This window comes from Mytilus edulis, chromosome 7 (assembly GCF_963676685.1).
Source record: "Mytilus edulis chromosome 7, xbMytEdul2.2, whole genome shotgun sequence".
NCBI lineage: Eukaryota > Metazoa > Mollusca > Bivalvia > Mytilida > Mytilidae > Mytilus > Mytilus edulis.
In genome coordinates, this window is record NC_092350.1 from 55,407,906 (window position 1) to 55,429,997 (window position 22,092).

The window sequence follows — 22,092 nt, forward strand, 5'->3', positions numbered from 1 at the left end:
ATTTGACGGAACAACACCTTGAAGAAAGATGGACACAACTATCTGAGAGAGGTATTGCAATTTTAGATTATTGAACTATGTACGTCCTTTGGCTTTTGGGGATTTTTGTCGTGTTGTCAATTATACAAAAAAAGCCATCTGCTTATATCTAAACTATAAAATTGCAATGTAAAAAGAAAATATGCAATGCATTTTCTTAATAGAATTAATCAATGTCGTTACAATTTGAAACTATAATTGAATACAATTATTGCCATCAGCAAGGATGAATATATTATTTATGTTTGCGGTCAGGGTCTAAAATATGAGTTTCGACCACAATGAGTCTACCCTTTGCAATTATCATACGAAATTCATGTCATGAACATAGCATCGATTTAGCCTATTTTTGAGTTTTTGTTGCATAAATGATCAATTATTTTGTTTGTATTCCTTTCAGTGATTTTGTCTGCAAGGCTGCAAGCAGCATCATATACAGCATACCAAAGAATACAATTTGGCAACATCGAAGTTTCAAATGGTGTATTGAATATTTCTACTATCAAAGAGTCCGGTGTATTTACATGTGAAAAAGATGGAATATATGAAATATCGGTGTATATCACAACAAATCCAAGTCAAACTAACTTCCTTGTTATGAAGAATGGTCACAGGTTTGCGGAGGCTTTTTTCTCTTTTGGAAGTTTTTATCAAACTGGTACAACTTTATTCGTTACCAAACTGAATGTTGGTGACACTTTTGAAATAGTAGCTCTTCATGATATTCACGTGTATGGTGGTTACGAATCTGGAATTACTATCACTCAGATACAATGACATTCCGGGATGGTGAAAATTCACCCAAAGTAAAGTTTGGGCCAAATTATCAGAAAATATTGAGTGTCACTCTTGCGTACAATGAATAAGAATTTTAAAATAATATGCAACATATTTGAAAATTATACCCACTTTAATTTTTTTTTAACACATCATTAATATTGTTAATGGGCTAGCTTTAGCCCGCCTCCAGGTGCGAGAATTCGAGACCCACTGGTTGCCTTGTTTTTTTCTGCTCTTTTGTTGGGATGTTGTCTCCTTGACACATTCACCTCTTCTCTACTAAATTTTATTTGATGTTAAGTTACATATTCAATATAATTGACCTGTAGTCTGTTTTCATAATCTATTTTAAAAAAATAACCAAAGTGACTAGGGAATATCAATAAGGTAATTATTGGTTATCTACCGATCGATTTTGCAAAAGTGGAGGGTCTTTTTGGCTGAGTAGGATGTACAAATACGCAGCCACGTACGGTCAGAATGGTGATGATATCTCGTTTAAAGAGAGTTTCATGATCTCTACGCGTTAAGAACCCCTGCAATAACACTTTGAGGTGTCTGTAGGTGGTCTGTTAAAATGCATTCTATCTGTCAATATTCAACATACCCTAATTTTTCAGTTGCAATCTAAATTTCCTCGACGTTCACTCCTGTCCACCGCCTTTACAGGCCCTCACAATTGTATTTTTTGTTAATTTCCCGCCATTTTAGAACACGAATAAAAATATTTGACTCTAGGTATTAAGAAACCGACAGTCAACTAATCAGTCATTATTGAACAGCTCTGACTATGGAAATCGAGATTGATAACCTTTCTTCCGGAGCTCATGAAGCACGAGTTTACCTCCAGTTTTGCAGGTTGCTCAATGTCAAGATTTCTGTAGTGTGGTTTATAATTAGTCTATTCGCCTGTTATGGGCTTCTGGTTCCATGTTATTGCATTTTATATTGATAAGTTATGTGTACGGCTTACATGATATGCTTTGCAAAAGACAAACTTCATTACAATGAGAACTAACTTCAAACAAAACTCATTTTGGGCCTTGGTGACCGAGTGACCAAAGTAGTCGAAATACACATTTTGCATGAGTGCCGGAAGTGGCGTTAAACATAAAACAATCAAAAAATCATACAAACATTTCTCAATATAATTTAGAACGTAGACATAATTAAGAATGACGTGTCCATATATAGTGATAGTAAATGCATGGATGCCCCACTCGACATTTCTATCATTTTCTATATTCAGTGGACCGTGAAATAGGTATGAAAACTCTTATTTGGAATTACAATTTATATAGAAAGATGATGTCATAGGAAACATGCATACTAAGTTTAAAGTTGGTTGGACCTCAAATGCATCAACAAATACCTTAACCAAAAACTTTAACCTGAAGCGGGACAGACAGACAGATTCACTGACGCTCAGACCGAAAAACACAAAGCCCTTTAGTGGGTCATAAAAATCAATTTAACGTTCAACTACAAGAATATTGATAATCAATTCAATATATTATGATTATGTTGACTGCATTCATCCCAATGATGTTGAAACAAAATATAGAGCAGGTACAGCTTATATTAAAAAAAAAATGAGAAGATGTGCTACATGTATGATTGCCTTGATTCAACTGTTTAACAGAGACTGATTGGCATAGAAGTGAATAACTGTAGTCCGCATACGATCTTAAATTTACCGTACAATCATCTGCAAAACGGTCACAAAAATAATGACAAATTAATAAAAATGCAAATGAAAAAACCCCGGTCTGATTTATGTACAAAAAATGAACAAACACAATATAATATACAGCAATAAACGACAACCACTGAATAACAGTCTTCTGACTTGGGACATGCATATGCAATATGTGATGGAGTTACACTAGTTTACTGTCGCCAAATCGTTTTTTGTCGAGTATGACGAACAATGCAACGATTGATGTAGAAACTGCTTACCGTTGCGGAGCATCTGCATTGATTTCTATTTTGTTGGGTTCATGTAACTCAATCTTTTATAAGTTTTCTAATTAGTGTGTTATTGTATTTTCTACGTCTATTTGTCGTTTTGTCTATTTGGCTTGTTTTCTTTGGACGAATTATGTCTGTCCACTAACCCCCATTTTTATTTTGTCTAGGTGTTGTCTGTGTTCCGTTGACTTTCGATTTTTATTGCCCCTTGATATATATACTTTCCAATGTATATAGTGTTGCCTTTTCTTCTATATGACAAAGAAAATTCATCGAAGATAAATTGCAAACAACACAATAGGTAACAAACAAATTCAATTCGTGTTTTGAACTTTCATTTTATTTTATTACAAAAATAATATAACAAATTTAAATCATATTTGTACAATCAACAAAAATCACAGGAGCATAAGCAACATGTCATGTGTATAATGATATTACAATGATAACGATTAACGATAATTATCCTAAATAAAAAAAAAACATTACATGTATAATTTTATGTTCTCTTAACATTACACACACACACCCAATAAACTCCGGTTGAATGTAAAATATTGTGTAACTAATATAATAATGTTTTAGTTTCATTCACTCAAAAATTAGTAATTTAAATGGTTTTCATAAACTTGTTTAAGAACACAAAACTTTATTAACATATACAGATTGGAAAGAAATGTTTAATGCATGATAATGGTCGCACTGCGCATGATAATAACGACTTCGAAGCCGCATACAGAAAACGATTAACAGCTTCAAAATCAAAAGGACAAAACCGAAAATCGTCAAAAGACAACCTTTTGTAAAGGAACAACAATTCCTGAATTGCTAAATTTAACTAAGTACACCGTTTGAGTACTGTCATGCTGGCTAACTGCAGCAGCGATACATATACGTATTATGATGTATTCGATTGAAAAGTGATTGAAATAGATTTAAAATAAAACACAGTCAAACCATACACAGTTATTATTGTCTATGAAAAGATATGGCGAACAGATTGCAACGTTAGCATTCTAGAACACATTCAAGAAAGACTAGTCGTATGGAATTATATCACAAAAGGAGAGGACATTTAAGTGCAAATGTTTTGAACCACTAGTATACGAATAGTATAAAGTAGTAGGCATCGAATTGTATTAATCAGATATTACTAAGGGATTACTTCGTCAGACATCAGTACAAATAATTTGTTAATTATACATTCTGTTTCTTACTTCAATTTGGAAATATGTAAGTTTATAGTAACGTAATTTTGAAGTAAGAGAACAGACTGAAGTAGTTAAGGCGTGTACTAGAACACATATAACATGTCACAAATGTTTAAAAGTGTAAAATGTTTTTTTCAAAATTTGTTTTTATTATAACGGACTTAAACTACTTCCAAAAATAAGATTTACATAGCTTGAAATCAAAACTTTTTAAAATTTATTTCTTGAAAGTGCAACAACAAAATGCCTGTCTCGTTAGTGTAAGCTCTAATTCTAGACAAATGCTGAATGGAAGTTCTAATATCCTTTTATATAATTGTCTGCTAAAATGTCCAAAATATCTAAGCATTAATTAAAAGAAAAAAAGACACGACAAACATGTCTTTAGCACTATTACCATGATTACGATACGAAAATGTAACATCAATAATTGGACCCTTTATGATTGCACGATATAACGAGGTTACAATTTTTTTTTTTGAAAAACACAATGTACCGATTAGAGGATTTACAATTAGAGGAATGAGTGGAAATAAAAGTCATTACTACCATTATGCACCAGTATGATGTTATAAAAAAAGGTTCAGTCAGAAGAAACGCACGCTGTATAATTTTACATTCACAAGTACAGCATTTTAGCACAACTCCTGAGCACACATCAGATTAGCACAATATATAAAGACCTAAACATTTACAAACATGAACAAAGTACAAAATACAATAAAAAATAAATTACAATTTGATTAAAGCATTATTCATGGACGTTATTTATTCTCTCAAATACTCAATCCAATATTCGGCCATTCTCGCTACACATCGTAGGCGTACCGAGAATGGCCGAGTAGTTACGATTGCTCAAATACTAACAAAATAATACTCGGAATGTAACAAAATCACAAAATGACAACTTTCGGTGTAGTACATAAATGAAAAGGTGCAGATGGCGCATGATCAATTAGCATGGCAATGATTTCCCCTGGTATATTTCTGTATTTACTCCAACATATAATATAATAGTGTATATGTTAATATTTGAATCTTAGCTCTAATAATTGTATGTGGTTGGTTTAAGTTGTTTGTGGGCTGCTGTCATATACATTACACCACTGACAAACAACTATATATATACATAGCATATTTACGTCTGAGTCAGTGACAACCCTACAACAGATGTATCCATCGGATCGCCATCAATGATGGTGATACATGGCTGTGTACATAATGTATATACAACTCGTCTAAACATCAACCCAACAATGTTAGATCTGTAAATTTGCTTTCGCAAATTTTTGGTTCTTCCCTCGCCGGGATTCGAAGAACCAAAAATTTGCGAAAGCAAATTTACAGATCTAACATTGTTGGGTTGATGTTTAGACAAGTTGTATATACATAGCATATTAACACATATAAATACTTGTCTTGATGTCCAAAACAATTGACATCTAGGGATTAAACGTACTAGGTTTTTCTACCAAAGACAGGTGTGTAACATAAAATCAAACTCTAATTCGTTTTATCGGAATTGAATTGGCAGGACATGCAATTTAAAAGATACTATAATACCCAACATGGGTTAGGAAAACTCAAATCAAAAATAGTTTTCCGAAAAGCAATAAGTTCGTCCCATGTAAACAGAAACACATTTACACAACACGAAGCTGGTGTAGAACCTAAAACAGTTCTTACCTTATCAAAAATGCGTGTACATGTGACAAATACTGCATTAGCAAAATGATTTCCGTTCATGCGACTCATTTACGAGGTGAATGCAACATGTCATGAGGTATATAAAAACAAATAGGGAATATATCTTATACAAAAGAAATTTTGATTTTTTCAAGGTAGTACAGTTAGTCGACCAGTAAAGAGCCTTCAAGGATTTTTTCTAGGTAAAATTAATAATGACTCATTAGAATTAGACTTACTATCCAGCAGAACCTCCGGTTCAATTTGTTTCGATACTTTTTATTTGTTAGATTAATGTTGTCGAAAGGACGATAAAACCCAACTGAATATCATGTTAGAGCTACCAAAATGTTGGTTGAGGGTTAGAATTATTTTGTATTTAGGAAACTTGTCATTCATTTTTCAAAATTCAATTTTCTGAGTTTTTGTTCTGATCATGCAAATGTTGGCTACACATAAGGGAAATACAATTTCACTTAGAGGAGGGGCATGCTACATGTATCATTTCAATGTAAATATTGTTTCGTATCATTCGGGAATCAATTACCAAATCTAACAGTCAGACAATTTTGCCTTTCTTACTCCCTAATAAAAAATTGTGAAAATGAATAATTTTTTGCGAAAAGAAAAAAAATACTCATAAATTTCAGAGTTAATCATTGATTGCGTACAAGACACAGAAAGAAAGTTAATGTCACTTAGTACGCTGAAGGTTAAAACTAAGACCACATAAAACATTATAATACATTCAAATATAAATAAAACTATACTTGCCCTACAGTTAAAACGTCATGAATTACTTTTTGCCCTATAGATGTCCTTATCTATTCGTGACAAGAAAAGGGTGAACTTTCCGAATTTGCTGTTTCGTAGCATATTAATGCGATAACCTTCGTCATTTTATCGCAGAGTTTGAGAAGCCAAATGTGTAAAAAAAAATATGGAGAGCAGTATAAATACAAGAAGACTTACAGAATTAATCAGACGAACCTATGTTACAATTTCAGTTTAATGTGATTCTCGGTTTCAGGTTTAAAGAACTATAGGCTATAATTTCGTAGCTCGTCTATACAAACGAAAATAACATGTCGTGATTGGTTGAATTCGGAATATGTATGACATTTCAAACCAATTATTCTGCTTTGGTGAACGTATAATTTCCAAAAAAAAATTCTTTATGCTTTAGATTCCAGAAAACAGCGATCTAAAACGGAACTATTATATTCAAATTGGTAATCACAATAAATAACTTGATCATATAATGTAATTAAGCATTTGCAACTGGCAATTTGATAGCAGTTTAATGCCGGAATCGATATCTTACAACATTGACTGCTTTATCACAGAATAATACTCTCAGTGCGGAATTATTGGAAAACACTAACGGATGTCTCATGTCACTAACATATTAACCCAGTATCTGATCTTGACCTTTGATCTGGTACCTTTGATCTGGTACTTTGTCTGTGTGATGAGTCTCTGATTATCAGTTCCTTCCTGAATTATTTGATTAAAAGCGAACACAACGATGCGTGACAAGGCGACAGATAACTCTCACTTTCTGTCATAATATATCCAAATACAACAAAACAATTGTACTGAATGACAGTAGGAATGTCCCAGAAGGAGAGGCTGAAATAAAAGATAAACAAATCCTTTGAAAGCACTGTCATAAAAAGATGTAATCTATATCGAAAAGCATTGAGTAATTGAGTCGGCCGTTTTCGTTGTTTATACAAATTTGAATATTTTGTGAACACAATATAATACATGTACCTATAAAAACGCAAAATCTCACAGTAAACGATAATAACATGTCGAGACCAAACATGATGATTTGAATCTTGCGTACTCATTTATTAGAACAGGAACCAATTTTGGGACGTACAGACGGACGGACGTTCGTACGCACAAGGGTAAAACCTAATGCCCGTCCTATACGGCGGGGCATATACAACATGTCAGCTTTAGTGATATAGACCAACCTTGTTCATAGCCACAAAAAAAAATATCAATATTTTTTTCAATTTCTTCTTTTTGGATACATAATTTATATCATCCAGTTTGATTTCCTCCTTATAGTGGCTATACACGGTCAGTACAGAGCATGAAGAATTCAGGGAGAATCTAAGACGTCAACTATTTTGTTTATGTCATATTTCCATATAGTTGAATTAATATACATATTTTTGTAACTTCTTCGGTTTTATTGTTTCATATTGAAGAAATTAAAAAAAAAACAACAGCTGGATTGTGAAGACGATGCGATTATCTAAGATCGAAACTTTTTAAACTACTAAACATTGATTAAGCGTTCATTTTATGTTTACAGTTTCTTTGGTGTTTCAGATAAATCTTTGAATTAATTTCATAACTTACAAATTAGATAATAAAATGTGTTTAAGTACATAATTTATCGTAATCTATAGTGAAAACTTCTTCAAATCATTTGTTCGTATGGGAAAAAATAGATTATTCATTTTGATAAAATTTTCAATCTTTTCGATGACCAACTTCCCTTTTTTATTCTATTTTGAATCAATGCAATCAGTACGGTGTCGGACACCAAAAACTTTAGTCTCTGCATTAGCTAATTATGGATTATTTTTTTCCACGTGATGTTCGAATGTCGTGAGCAAAAACATTTGTGTATTGATATGTATATATATATTATATGATTTTTCAAACGACCGTTTAATCATTATAAAAACAAAAGATGTGGTATGATTGCCAATAAGACAACTTTCAAAAGAAACGTAAATGACTTACCATTTTTGATTGCTACATTTGTTGAATTTAATGAATTATGTTTGCCCATGTGACTTGGCTGTGACGATGTTATGATGTTATATTTCACTGTTGTTTCATGGTCATTTGGAATTTTACTTGAGCAATCGTTCGCTTTCATCATATAATTTTGTAATTTTAACGTCACATCCGGTGTCGGATGACAGTCAAATGGAGAGGAATAGTATCTTGCATATTTGCCTGTTATCTGTTGTAGACATGCTGGAACATGATCCCCGACACAATAATAAAATTGAAACAAAAAACTGAAAAGAATGGAAAAATATATTATATATATATATATATAGGAATTTCATTTGAAAATATAATCATACTTAAGACAAGTACATGTGTATACATTAGTATGGGCAATTAATTATCTGTCACTTGAATTCAAATTTTTAATTTGTTTACTTAAGTATGTGTGGTTTAAATGGTAACATAATACATGTATTACATGAAGTTCATTTTTGATTGTTTTGCAATAAATTTATATGGCAATAATTTAATAGCTAGGTATACAGTATTGGCTTTGCCATTGCTTGGAGAAGACTATACGGTTTAACCGTAATGGCTCATGATATTTTAGTCCGATCGTCAGTTATGAATCGTTGTCTCGTTTGCAATCATCTCACATTTCCTAAATTTTAGATAGGAGAGCTAACATATAGTTTTCAATAGTTGTAGTGCGTGTTTGATCTTAATCGGGAAATTTGATCATTGCTAGTGGCGGATCCAGAAATTTTCATAAGTGGGGGCCAACTGACTGACCTAAGAGGAGGCCCGCTCCAGTCACGCTTCAGTGATTCCCTATATAAGCAACCAATTTTTTTCCCAAAAAGGGGGGCCCGGGCCCCCTGCCCCCCTAAATCCGCCTATGAGTGCTGTTGTCATTGAGGCCCTCTCAACAGTTCTTTCAATAAGGTTATCTGTACCGTACAATTCCTGCATCAAGCTAAAGAAATTAATTACCCACTGACAATCTGTAAGAAGCAATACATTATGACTGAAGTCAACTTTATAAGTTTTATATACTACTGTATTGTCCGTACTAACAAATCTCCGTCTGATCAATTTTTGATCGTCTGTTTTCCTTTGATGTCTTCTCTAAAATCTGGTTGTCTTAAATGTTTCTTTATTCCTTTATTTGATTTTAGACTTCCAACTTTAGTTCTCGATATTAAATATGCAATGCTGATAAAGTCATACATGTACATGTACTGATTGAAGTGTTAAGAACCTGACTGTGTCACTTTCAGATGGAAACAAAAACTACATTAAAAGCGATGTCCCCTTGCTTTTTGTGTCTTATCTGCTGTGCATGTAATGATTTTGTGTCACTGACGGGTACCCCATATTCTTGAAAGGCGTAATTATTTAATATAGCGAATTATTACCTTCTGTATATACATTGTTTAAAGTACGTATTTGAAGCAAATAAAATCATGAAACAATTTCTAGCACAAAACAAAAAAATGTATTATACCAACAAACTACATGTAACTTATGATTAATTTAATTGGATATCATACATATTTACCTTATTTTTTTTTAATGTATTCTTATCTTTCATGACAGGAAATCTAACTTTCGACCGACCAAGAAACATTTAATTTTTTAGCTCGTTTTTTTTCTGACTTACTTGCAAAGCGATGTTTCGTTTTCTTTAGAAAATTGATGCTGTGCTCTGATTAACTTTTGATCACTGTCTTTGCAGGATTCTTGTATAGTCATAAAATCCTGTTGAGTACAATTCCGACAAGCACCAACGACTGAAAGAAACAAAAATAAAATGTAATAATTTATTAAGACATGAGGATGTCACATACATGTAGTTAGAGCCATTTTTCGGCTGTTTCATTTTTTTACAGAGTATAGTCAATCCTTTCAAATTTATGCTTTTTATTTCCTATTTTTGAAAATAGAACAGGCAGGAAGTTGTAGGTCTTGACATGTTGGTGCTGAAAATTATTTTGTATATATTAACACATTTACAAATAGTAACTTTACACCCGTTCTCGGATGAAAGACATTCTCACTACGACAGGTAATTAATTTGACTAATTGTCATTTTGGTCTAGCCTCGACCTTAAACCTAAATATACATGACTAGTTAGTTCTCAAATAAGTCTGTTTTTAACATTCTAGCAGTTATGCACGAAATGCAAAAGGTTTTAACCCAGAAAGAAAATATGTGAGACACAATTCAAAGCAAGAAATACAATGTAATGGTGTCAAATAGACCAATTTTCAGTTTGAACATTTGAAAGATTTAAAAAAAATTGTAGATTTATAATACTTTTTTTCTTAAACGAATTCAATGGATGAAAAACAGGGCAATATCATACGTTTTATTTCATTTTTTTACAATGGATTTATTGTATGTACGATTTTTATCAACCAAGATGTTTAAATTGCAATACAATATTCTTTCTCTTGTATCGTTAATCTAAATTATTTGAATACAAACAATTGTATATACAGGCCCCATCGAGTCTGTGCATTGTGCTACTCAAATGACATCTGTATGGATAACTTATGTTTATATCGTACCTTTCGGACAATTAAAAATGAATATGTATGGCAAAATATGAGTATCTGTTGAAGGTCACTGTATATATGTATTCAGATGTGTACGTCATTTCAAATATCTATTTGAAGGAAATTCAAATTTTTTTAAGTGAGATTACTTGACCAAAAAAATGATTAACAAAAGACTCCTTACGTGTATATTAAGGAGCATGTTATAGAATTATGCACCATTTTTAGGCTTAAACATTTAAAGTTTGTAATGCTCTACACAATATAGATAAGCAGACGGGTTTTGTTTAAGCTTTCTTTCATTTAAGGATGACCGCCCGACATCTTTTAATGTGAACATTGTTATTTCATTAATAATTAATTACACTCTGACAACATTAAGATAGTAAATAAAAACCAAATGATTGCTATAATTATAGTCATACAACGGTTTGGGTACTTTTCACGAGGTCGAATGGCGATGACCGCTCGACATCATTCAATTTGTATTTTGTTATTTCATTATTAATTAATAACACAACATTGGGAAAATAAACTACAAACCCAATAATAATTTTTGTTGCTTCTTTTGATGACTCTCAGATGTATAAGTATCATTACTTTGATGAAGATATGATATGTGTCGTATCAAGAACTCATTTCATTAATTTGCACGCAATAGCCAGTTCAGAAGCTATGAAAGTAAATTAAGCATTTCTTTCACAAGAGACAACACATATTAGATTCAATGATATCAAATTATGCAATGTAAGAAAAAGAGTCAAGTGTTTTCTTCAATCAAGGTACCGAAAGTATGCCATGCAGAGTCATGTGTTTTCAAAGACAGCAATGCTCTTAATGTTCCATGAAATCAAGCTAAACCTCATCATATGCATTGATTGTGGAAACTAATGTTTCAAGTTAAAACCACAAATATTCATTCCTTATAACATTCCAGTTGATCCAGTTCACCTTCTCTTTTAGTACATAGCTAAACCAACACTTTACATGTACGCACATACGTACACGGTAGTGTTAAGAAGAAGATGATGTGCAAAAACTACTTTATGTATATACTCAATTAGGTATGGTGTGCATATGGTGAAAAATATACTAGGGTCATGATTCAAACTCTTGGAGATTTATATTTAGAAGACGCTGATAATTCTTTTTCGCCAAATCATCAATTTTCCAATACTTGTTCACGTTTGAATTTTGTTTTGGGTTTTCCAAAAATTTTGGCTTCATGCATTTTAACCGACGAGTCATAAATTGTCGAAGGGAATGTTTGGTGAATCGACATTGGTACCATTAGTTTAACTAAATTTTACATGTAACTTGTGATACATGTAGAAGCTTTATTTGGCGCGTTAAATTCAAAAATGAATATACTCTACAATTGCGCTTATATCCACCAAATCACATTTACCGCTGTCATCTTGAAATTTTGTATATTGTACTTATATGGAGATGATTATCTTGAGTTGTTATAACTTGTATCCAATCCTATTGTATATTTAGACAATAAAATATGTTTAAACTAAACATTTACAGGCAAATAGAACGGTTGATAATACGGACACACTGATATACATGTAATTTCGGTATGACTTGTGTACAGTATACCGGTGTGTACAATATGCCGGTAAAACATTTACCCCGACCAGGTGCGGACGTAAAGCATACTTTTTATAGTTTGATAACATGCGGTCAACATAAACGATCATAAGTAAAGGGTGGGGTTGGAGGAGGCCACGGGTGTGTGCACATAAATAGATTCAAGCTCCCTCTTTATATTTGTAACCAATTGAGCTATCTGGACGATGAGATGTTTGTCTTAGTCAATATGTTCGTTACTTTTTTTCGGAGGAGTCGACCGTTGGTGCTCAAAGTTGTCTGTTGGACTATTCTATATTTTTTGTGATTCCTACATTCCTATCGATGTATAATATATTATTTATATCAGTTATAAAAATATCGACATTATTTGTACTGGCCGAAAAATATGTATTTTCTGGAATACCAGCAAATTTAATTATCGTTTATGTTTTTATTTTTGAAAAGTTATTGTTCCTTTTTATCGAGTAAATATTAAAGTTAGCACTTACCGTTCATGATATAAATTAATACGAAAACCAATATCATCATGTTGTGTTAAATTGATATCAAAATTATAACTTTGGACTACATTTTACATGTGTACATGTAACAAACAGTATGACCCTTATCAACTTTCCCAAATTGTATTGTGACTAACGCGTTATTTGCACAACTATGCATGTAACAAAAATGTCACAAAGTCCCTTGTACTGATATGTGCCAATCACTTGTTTTGTATGTAATCACCCACGTGGAAAAAAAGGAATAATTGAAATATACATTTGTATTGAACATATTTTTATCAAAATATGAATAATATATATTTTTTCAATGATCGGATGTAAGTGTCCATTGATCATCCTTCCGGAAATTTACATATAATTTAAGAACCGTGTGAATTTTTCAAGCTTGACTGAAAGCGGAATAATTCGATTAGTAAACAAAATATGACTCTCCTGTTAGTTTGTTTATTTGCCTTATAGGGTATTATCATACATGTCTATAAAATTTTAAATTATATCATTTCAAATATTATACAATCTTTTTTTTTTAAATGTAAACAGATACATTTGTAGTGTATCGTACAGGTACACACTTTATCTAAACTAAATTACATTTTGATAAGTGCGTAGATAAGAAAGTTTACTTTTTACAACATAAAAATGTCAGCAAACATTTTAAATGTTTGAATAAGATTTATACCTGTAAAACGCCTTTTTGCATTTATTGAAGCTCTGTAAAACTCACGAATATTTGTTTAAAGCCGCAAATATGGTGTACAATTACACAAAAGATAATATTGTTGTCTTAACCTATTTTATATAATGTCTTCTTTGTAAAAAACACTGTGACTTTGAACAATATTAAATTTGAATAATGTGTTCAGATATCGATATAAAATATCTTCGTGATAGAAAAAAAAAGAAGTTTGGATAGTGGTATGATCCCAGTTACATGATCAGTGGCGGATCCAGCCATTTTAAAAGAGGGGGGGGGGGGGTCCCAACACAGAGTAAAGGAGGGTTCCAACTATATGCTCCCATTCAAATGCATTGATCGGCCAAAAAAAAGAGGGGTCCAACCCCCGGAACCCCCCCTCCCCCCTTGGATCCGCCACTGCATGATGCAAGCCAACCCTCTATTCAGAAAACCCAGGTTAAGGGGTCTACTATGTTTGTAATACTGGCTGCTGCACCATCATCCAATATCGTTTAACTGCAGAGCGATGTTGTACAGCAAATCATCCACAAGCCTGACTTATTCAGAAATTTGTTAACAAGAAGAAAGAATTTCTTATTTTCACGTTTAATACCTGATTTAACAACATAACACGTCCTAAGATGATGAATAATTTGATTTCATAAAGTTAAAATGTCTTCATCGTTCATGGGTATAACATAGTGAAATTGAACGTGTTATTATTATAAATATTAAATAGGATATCTTATCTGATTAAACAACCATTTATCAGGTAAGCATGACTTAACCTACCATCTATTAATTAATATGTATAAAGTTAGAATTTGATATACGGATAACGTGTATTTATTCTAATTTAACTTTGTATAAAGCTGGATAAATGTTGACCTAGGGATAAAGTTGCGTCGGTTTAATGGCATCCAGCTTTCGGAGTGCTATCGACTTTAATCGAGTTTTCATTATGTTTGATCATGTTTGTTTTGTCAATGTATTTGCCATAACCAAAATTGTTTTTTGTCTGTTTTGCAAATACAGAATTATTATTTAATAATACCTGAGGTGTTACGAAACTTCAAGAAGTTTCAAATGGTAGAATAAAGTTTTGGGACATCAATCTTCTTATCTTGTATATAAGGAAAGCGGAAGATACAGAGGGACATTCAAACTCATAAGTCAAAAATAAACTGACAACGCCAAATTATGTTTCATTTAACCACGGTTTTAAATAATAAATACATCGTTTCTTGCTAGTTGAAACAAATGTAAAATGCTCCATTTGATGCAAATTAATTGTAAATGCATGCTTCTGGGCTAACCTTTATTAGGAACACTCGAAATTTTTTTGAGAGATCACATATTTTGAACGTTGGAAGGATTAAACCAGATAATCGAGTTAATGGTTATTTTGGTCACAATGGGTCGAAAAATGGTCACACAATATTACTCATGAGACCGTAAGATCAATGTATATTTCAGAACATCTAAACAATTATTAACTTCACTACAGATTTTGCTCATTGTTGAGGTCAAACGGTTGCCTATAATTGCTTACCTAATTTCAACTTTGGTGGATAGTTGTTTCACTAGCAATCGTACCACATCTCCTATTTTTTATATTTTAACCAGAAAAGGGGGAATATATTGACACTTTGCCTCTCACTATCCCTCTATCTCTCTAACCTTTTGAGTTATTTTACCCATTCAAATTACGAACAAAGGCACATGAATCTAGCAGGATACACAACTTCAATTCTGAGTTCAAACCTTTGCGCTAGTAGTGAAATATCTTTCAAAATATCAAAAATTATACCAGAGAAAAACAAATTACTTTTTTAACAAAAACAACGATGGCATATAAATTAAATGTAAACGAAACCGTACATATTTACATAACATTTAAGCAGCGAACTGTTTCAACAAAAACTATTTTTATATTTATCTATAAATCAAGTGTCACTTTATCTTTGATTTACTCAAGTTCACAGCAGCTTTTGACAATACTAAGATAGAAGTAACATCATCAAATAACACCCGTATAACTTTTAATTTATCTGCTTATGTATGCATTCGAGGATTTGAAGTACACAAATCCCAAATCTGACTAATTTGATAATTACTGTCTGATAAAAATAACCAGCGGCAAATATTTCATACAAATTCAGGACAACAGTTATCGTACTATACAATAGAAATGTAAGTTCTGAAAATAAACCGGTAAAAAGTTGTAACTGGCACTGGAATAAGGAGCGGCAGATTTTTAAGATACAGACATTAAATGTCCCTATTCTGGCCGGACTTATCGGCACTTATGCACATTCCACAACAAACCAAAACATTTTTTTTTAACCAAACCATGCAATAAATAACAGCATAAAACTGAGTAAAAATAATTAAATGATATTCTGTATAGCAAATCATAATTTAAGTGTATTACAATTAAATTGCTGACTGTAGAATTTCAGCACGTTATAAATAGCAAAATAAGATAGAATTGTCTGGTAATTATTATATAACAAAACTAAGAAATGGCCTTGGTAGGACCTTCGTTTTTCTAAAACCAAGGACAACTGTCAGGTTGATGCGACAAAAGACGTGTTGGATCAAGATATCTTTTGTAATTGTTTCAACAACATGTATAATTTGCTAATATGAAAGTATATAACGCTATTTTCAGATATTTTTTAAAATTTATTTTTACATACACGTATTTTGAATGGTAATAACGGTCATGACGGTTGTTTAGCTTGTGGTAAATTACAACTAACAGGGTTAAACGGCCGGTCTGAATAAGACCAAAGTGACCATATTCCAATAATCGTTTTATCATAAAATTGAAACATTCTGAGAGCTCTGTGACAAAATTGCACCTTCGTTATTATGACAAGTATATTAACACAACCAGATGCAGATATAATTTGCACATGTGTAATGATGCATATACAAATGTATGCAATTCTTAGCTTTTTTTCTAAAACGTATAAAAAATAACATGTCACCCCTACTGCTTTCAACAAAAAAATGTGAAATTTGAATATTCAACAAAATTTATTTCAATAGCAATGTGTAAGTCTTCATAACATTTTGCTCTTTATTAATATATTTTATATAAACGTTTTTAGAGTTTATAATATTGACTGGGGTCATGTTGTCTTTTATGGTGAAGCTGTCACATTTTTTCAAAAAAAGAATTCAATACGCAGGTATTGGTGAATGCGATGCACACCATGCTTCATGTTTCAACAGTTTGTCATTATAGGACGCTTCTACCATCATTAATGTAATACTTGCTACTGGACTAGGATTAATCTGTTAATGAAACAGCTATCAATGATTTATTTACAAAACCATGTATATAAGGATATAGGATTAGAAGGAGTGCTGTTTATAGTTAAAATATTGCAATTTAATTGTGTTGAATCTTGTTTTTTTTCAAGTACAGTAGCTTTATTTATAGACGAATACTAGTATTCATAAAATATAATCTCTATAGGGCTTGTAAATCGTCTTTTTATCGTGAATTTAAATCCACTGTTGAGATATATACGAACTTAGTATTATTTTTCATCAAATGCAAACAATAAAAAGATTAATTTCCCTGTCCTTATCTGGTATTTTAAAAGACTCAATAAAACTGTGTGTAAAATAAATAATACGTACAATGTAGAGTATAATCAATAAAAAAAAAGTTTATGCAAGTTAATACAAAGAGGAAGTTTAAGTGTACATATAGTTTGACTTCGATAGATACACGTGGTAATTATTTTTTCACATTCATATCATGAAAGATAAATGTTTGGTTTACTATATTAGCATTGACAATACATATCGATTTCAGTGGCCTAATTAGAGATTATTAAACCCATTTGACCCTATAACATTACAGACGACGACATGTAGCTACCATCAGACATATCAATTAAAGGTTAATTAAGTAAAAACTTACCTGAAAAAACATCAATATAGAAAAAGACTGAAATTAATATGTAAATATCCATTGATTAAAACTGATCGCGTTTTATACACCTGACATTTTTATTTCTCTATCATGTTTCAAAATGAAAGTGAACTTGGCTTATCCGTGTATGTAAAACGTTTAATCATAGGTAAATATAGGATACACCTACATTTACAGGTGTAAACATATTTGACAATTTTCGTTGTACGGTATGTGCTTACTATGCGGCACAAATGCGGAATTCCGGATGTTGCGTTGACTTACTAGCCTTGATTAAAGCTTATCAGTCGGTTATTTGTTTACTTTTGTAAATGATATAATCGATTATGTGAACTCGTAACAGATGCAATTGAGGGTTGGAAAGGCCATCGATCATCGTCTATTTTTAATTTGACATTTCACTTGTCAATTTAAGCAATTTAGAATGTTTCCCCCCAACCGAGATAACAAAAAAAAAAAAAAAAAAAACTTTAATCGTTTGACATATAAAAGTAAAAACAGGTTTAACACAAAACAAAAAAAAAGAAGTAAAAAAAACACACGATCCATGTAGTATAATTTAAAATGAAAATGTATAAACAGACACGTTGAAAGGAAAACATTTTATTATAGACAACCCTAAATTTTTAAAGTAAATAATTTTTGAGGTATAATAGAGGAACGAAGAAAAACATTAAAAAAAAAAAATACATTTTTAATTCGATCCGGAATTCGAGAATGTCGAACCAATCACCAAAGAAAAAGATGTAAAATTATATCAAAATGTAAAACCCTGATTGAAAAGGACTCGACTCTTGGAAATGACCAATGATCTCCAATGGAATCTGACTTGACTTAACAATCGCATTTGCTTATTTTTTTCCCTATACATTATATCATCTTTGCTTTTGAATTGGAAAACTCCATATGTTCTATAAATTCTGAAATGGTAAAGTATATCAATAAATCTGTCATTGCATGCTGATAAGTCGACAGATAATTTTACACATGTACTTAAAACACAACCGTTGTCATTAATGATACTTTAACCCAAACTGAATATGCATATACATTGGAGAGGTTAGTATGACTTATTTATATACCATTTGTCTGTCCTGTCCCGCTTTGTATTACTAGTACATAATCCTTTTTCAAACGGTGACATATAAAATTGAGAATGGAAATGGGGAATGTGTCAAAGAGACAACAACCCGACCAAATAAAAAACAACAGCAGAGGGTCACCAACAGGTCTTCAATGTAGCAAGAAATTCCCGCACCCGGAGGCGTCCCTCAGCTGGCCCCTAAACAAATATATACTAGTCCAGTGATAATGAACGCCATACTAATTTCCAAATTGTACACAAGAAACTAAAATTAAAATAATACAAGACTAACAAAGGCCAGAGGCTCCTGACTTGGGACAGGCGCAAAAATGCGGCGGGGTTAAACATGTTTCAAACGGTGATATACCTGTATTTATCTTGCGTTCTGAATAAATCTTGACAAATCTTTAAATATTAATGAATAACAGATCAAATAAAAAATTTTTTTTTTTAAAAAATGGAAAATTATTTTTATATTCATACCTAAATTTTTCAATGATACGATAAGTGATAAACACAAAAGAAAGTTAAAATGTCAATACCACCAAACATTTAATAACCAAAAAAAAAACAAAACACAAATCTTCTGCGAGTACGTATTTTCTTTAAAACCACGCAAATGATGATGACGCTGGACATTAGGCTCTGCTTAACGGTTAGCGGAAAATTAATATGCATATACATGTATATGCAGGACGAGAATATGCAAATGTACCCTGCTTTGTATTAAACCGACACGCTGAGCTAGATTTTTAACGTGAAAGTACACACTGTAACAATCAGCAGAAAGACGTTTCACATTACCAGGACACATTATTCTGTCACCGAGCCGACTAGTCTTTGATCTTAATCCTGATACTGCGTACGTAGCGGAGATGCAGCATGTACTAATTTTAAAGTATTTGTTTTGCCCCGGGGCTAAGTATGGTTAAGATCGACGACCTCCAGTACTCGAGTCGAACAAGCTACCATGAGACCACCATTGACAATCGTAATGTTTGGGTTTTTTTGACAGTCTAGTATTCAATCTATTTAATTTGAAAGCAACGCAGTGAGTCATTTTTCTAACATGGATTTCCTATTCACACGAACACCTTAAAAATTTAATGATATTTTGTTCTGAAAAGAAATACATGCGGTTTTTATTACATACGACTTAAAATAAGTTTTATCTTTTTAAATTTAGATTAATGATGAGTACTAGCATGAAGAATTTGTTCTGTAATAGAATAATTACAACCTGTGAATCAGTAAAACGCCTGGTATTTATCAGCTCACACTTTGTACATAGAATAACAATTTCATCTAAAAATGTGCTCCAAGTGGGTTTGTCTTTTTTCATATACCACTTTGATGCGGGTTTTTTTCGGGTGGGATGCAGAACGACATACTCGTGTTAGATTAAACTGGTTTATTGAAAGGCATATCAACCTCTTGTCAGTTAAGATAGATCACAGAAGCATCTATAGTTATGTTTAACTTATCTGTTTCATATTGCATGTGCATGAGGTTGAGACAGTATAAGTGGTCAAAATGAAGTGCCCACTTCATTTCAATGTGATATTATCAATTTAAAAAAAACTTAAGATAAAACAAAAAAAAATCAAGCGCTTTCATGTAGAGTTCAGCGATCAAATCTTCGTTCATTAGTCAAGCTCAAGAGTCCACTTCGGTTAATTTGGTTAAATCGATATTGAACATTTTTTAAAGTCGTCCCTACATAGATTATCGAATATCTTTTAATATATCTGTCATATGTATCATATCAGTTCAAAACGTGTTTTATTGAATATTTACCTGGTTTTATACGTCTAGACCAGACCGCGTGGGATGTAAAAAACAAATGTTTATTTGTTACCAGCTTTATTTTTTATACAAAAACTAATTTTCATTAACTAAGCTGCCAAAAGTCACGCATATTTGGTTACACAGAGCATTTTTATGTTTATCACCGTTAAAAACTGGTCATTATATAAACGGACGAACATATAGTAAGTGGCTTGATCGAGTGTGCATTGCATCGACAGCAGTTTATCAGTATTCTATGAGTTCACAACTATTTGAGCTAATTATTACATTTCTTCATTGAGAAAAGACTATGTAGACTATTGTAGACCTATATAGTATTTACAAATGTAAACATTTTTGGTAGTTTTTATTGTACAGTGTGTGCTTACACGGAACGTACCAAACGCAGAGCTTATCACTTAGAGGTTTGCATACTTTTATAAGTACATGATCTTATTGATTACACGAACTTTTAACAGATACATTTGTACACCAAAAGTGTGAAAGAACATTTTTTATGATGTTTTTAATTTAAATACATGTTTGAAGGCCGTACATTGACCTATAATGGTTTACTTTTTTAAATTGTTATTTGAATGGAGAGTTATCTCATTGGCACTCACACCACATCTTCCTATATCTATGGCATATATCAAACTAAGTTTTTTTCGAACTAAGATCAACAACAAAAATATGATTTATCTTTGGACACAAACCTAGAAAATATAATAGACGTTTTAAAAAAAAACTAGTCCTACATGAGGCTATCAACTAAAGGTGAAAATGTGACAGTCAGGTTAACAGGAACAGTTTTAACAGACAACCCCAAATGTTTAAAGCGCTAGATTGTTTAGTTATACACGAATGCAGAAGAAAGAAAGACATTACGGTAAACACAAATTAAATACATGTAACAAAAATTTAACCCAATCTAGGATTTTGATGTGCAAAATCAATCAAAAAGCATAGAATATTATCTAGGAAAAACAGCTATAGCAAATGTTATTTTCTTGACAAAAAGGAGACTCTGATTGAACTAAACTTTACTCTTGGAAATAACCTATAGAATCTGACTGGACGTAACTCCGCCTGGCTAAAATTCGCTTGTATCTTTTTTTTAAACAATATATCACCTTTATTCTTTGACATAGAATATTTCATATTTTATATAAATTATATAATGTTTAATATAAAAAAGAAGATGTGGTATGATTGCCAATGAGACAACTGTCCACAAGAGACCAAAATGACACATAAATTTACAACTATAGGTCACCGTAAGGCCTTCAACAATGAGCAAAGCCCGTACCGCATAGTCAGCTATGAAAGGCCCGATAAGACCATGTAAAACAATACAAACGAGAAAACTAATGGCCTTATGTATATATAAAAAAAAAATGAATGAAAAACAAATATGCAACACATAAACAAACGACAACCACTGAATTACAGGCTCCCGACTTGGGACAGGC

At 31.9% G+C, this 22,092-nt stretch overlaps 1 protein-coding gene across 5 annotated transcripts in view; it reads right to left on the minus strand.

Moving 5' to 3' along the window:
• Positions 1–3,114: 3,114 nt before the first annotated feature.
• LOC139481804 (uncharacterized) overlaps positions 3,115–22,092 on the minus strand; it is a 110,040-nt gene continuing 91,062 nt past the window's right edge. For 2 of the 5 annotated variants that reach the window (XM_071265309.1, XM_071265310.1), the window contains exons 2-4: positions 10,117–10,246; positions 8,457–8,740; positions 3,115–7,319 (exon numbers count right to left, since the gene is read on the minus strand). In XM_071265309.1, the coding sequence (XP_071121410.1) occupies positions 7,252–7,319; positions 8,457–8,740; positions 10,117–10,246 (482 nt within the window). In that variant the 3' untranslated portion in view covers positions 3,115–7,251. Of the gene's footprint in view, positions 7,320–8,456; positions 8,741–10,116; positions 10,247–13,102; positions 13,319–17,736; positions 18,011–22,092 lie in introns of those variants that run through there. The other 3 variants (XR_011654692.1, XM_071265311.1, XM_071265312.1) reach the window with 3 other exon arrangements.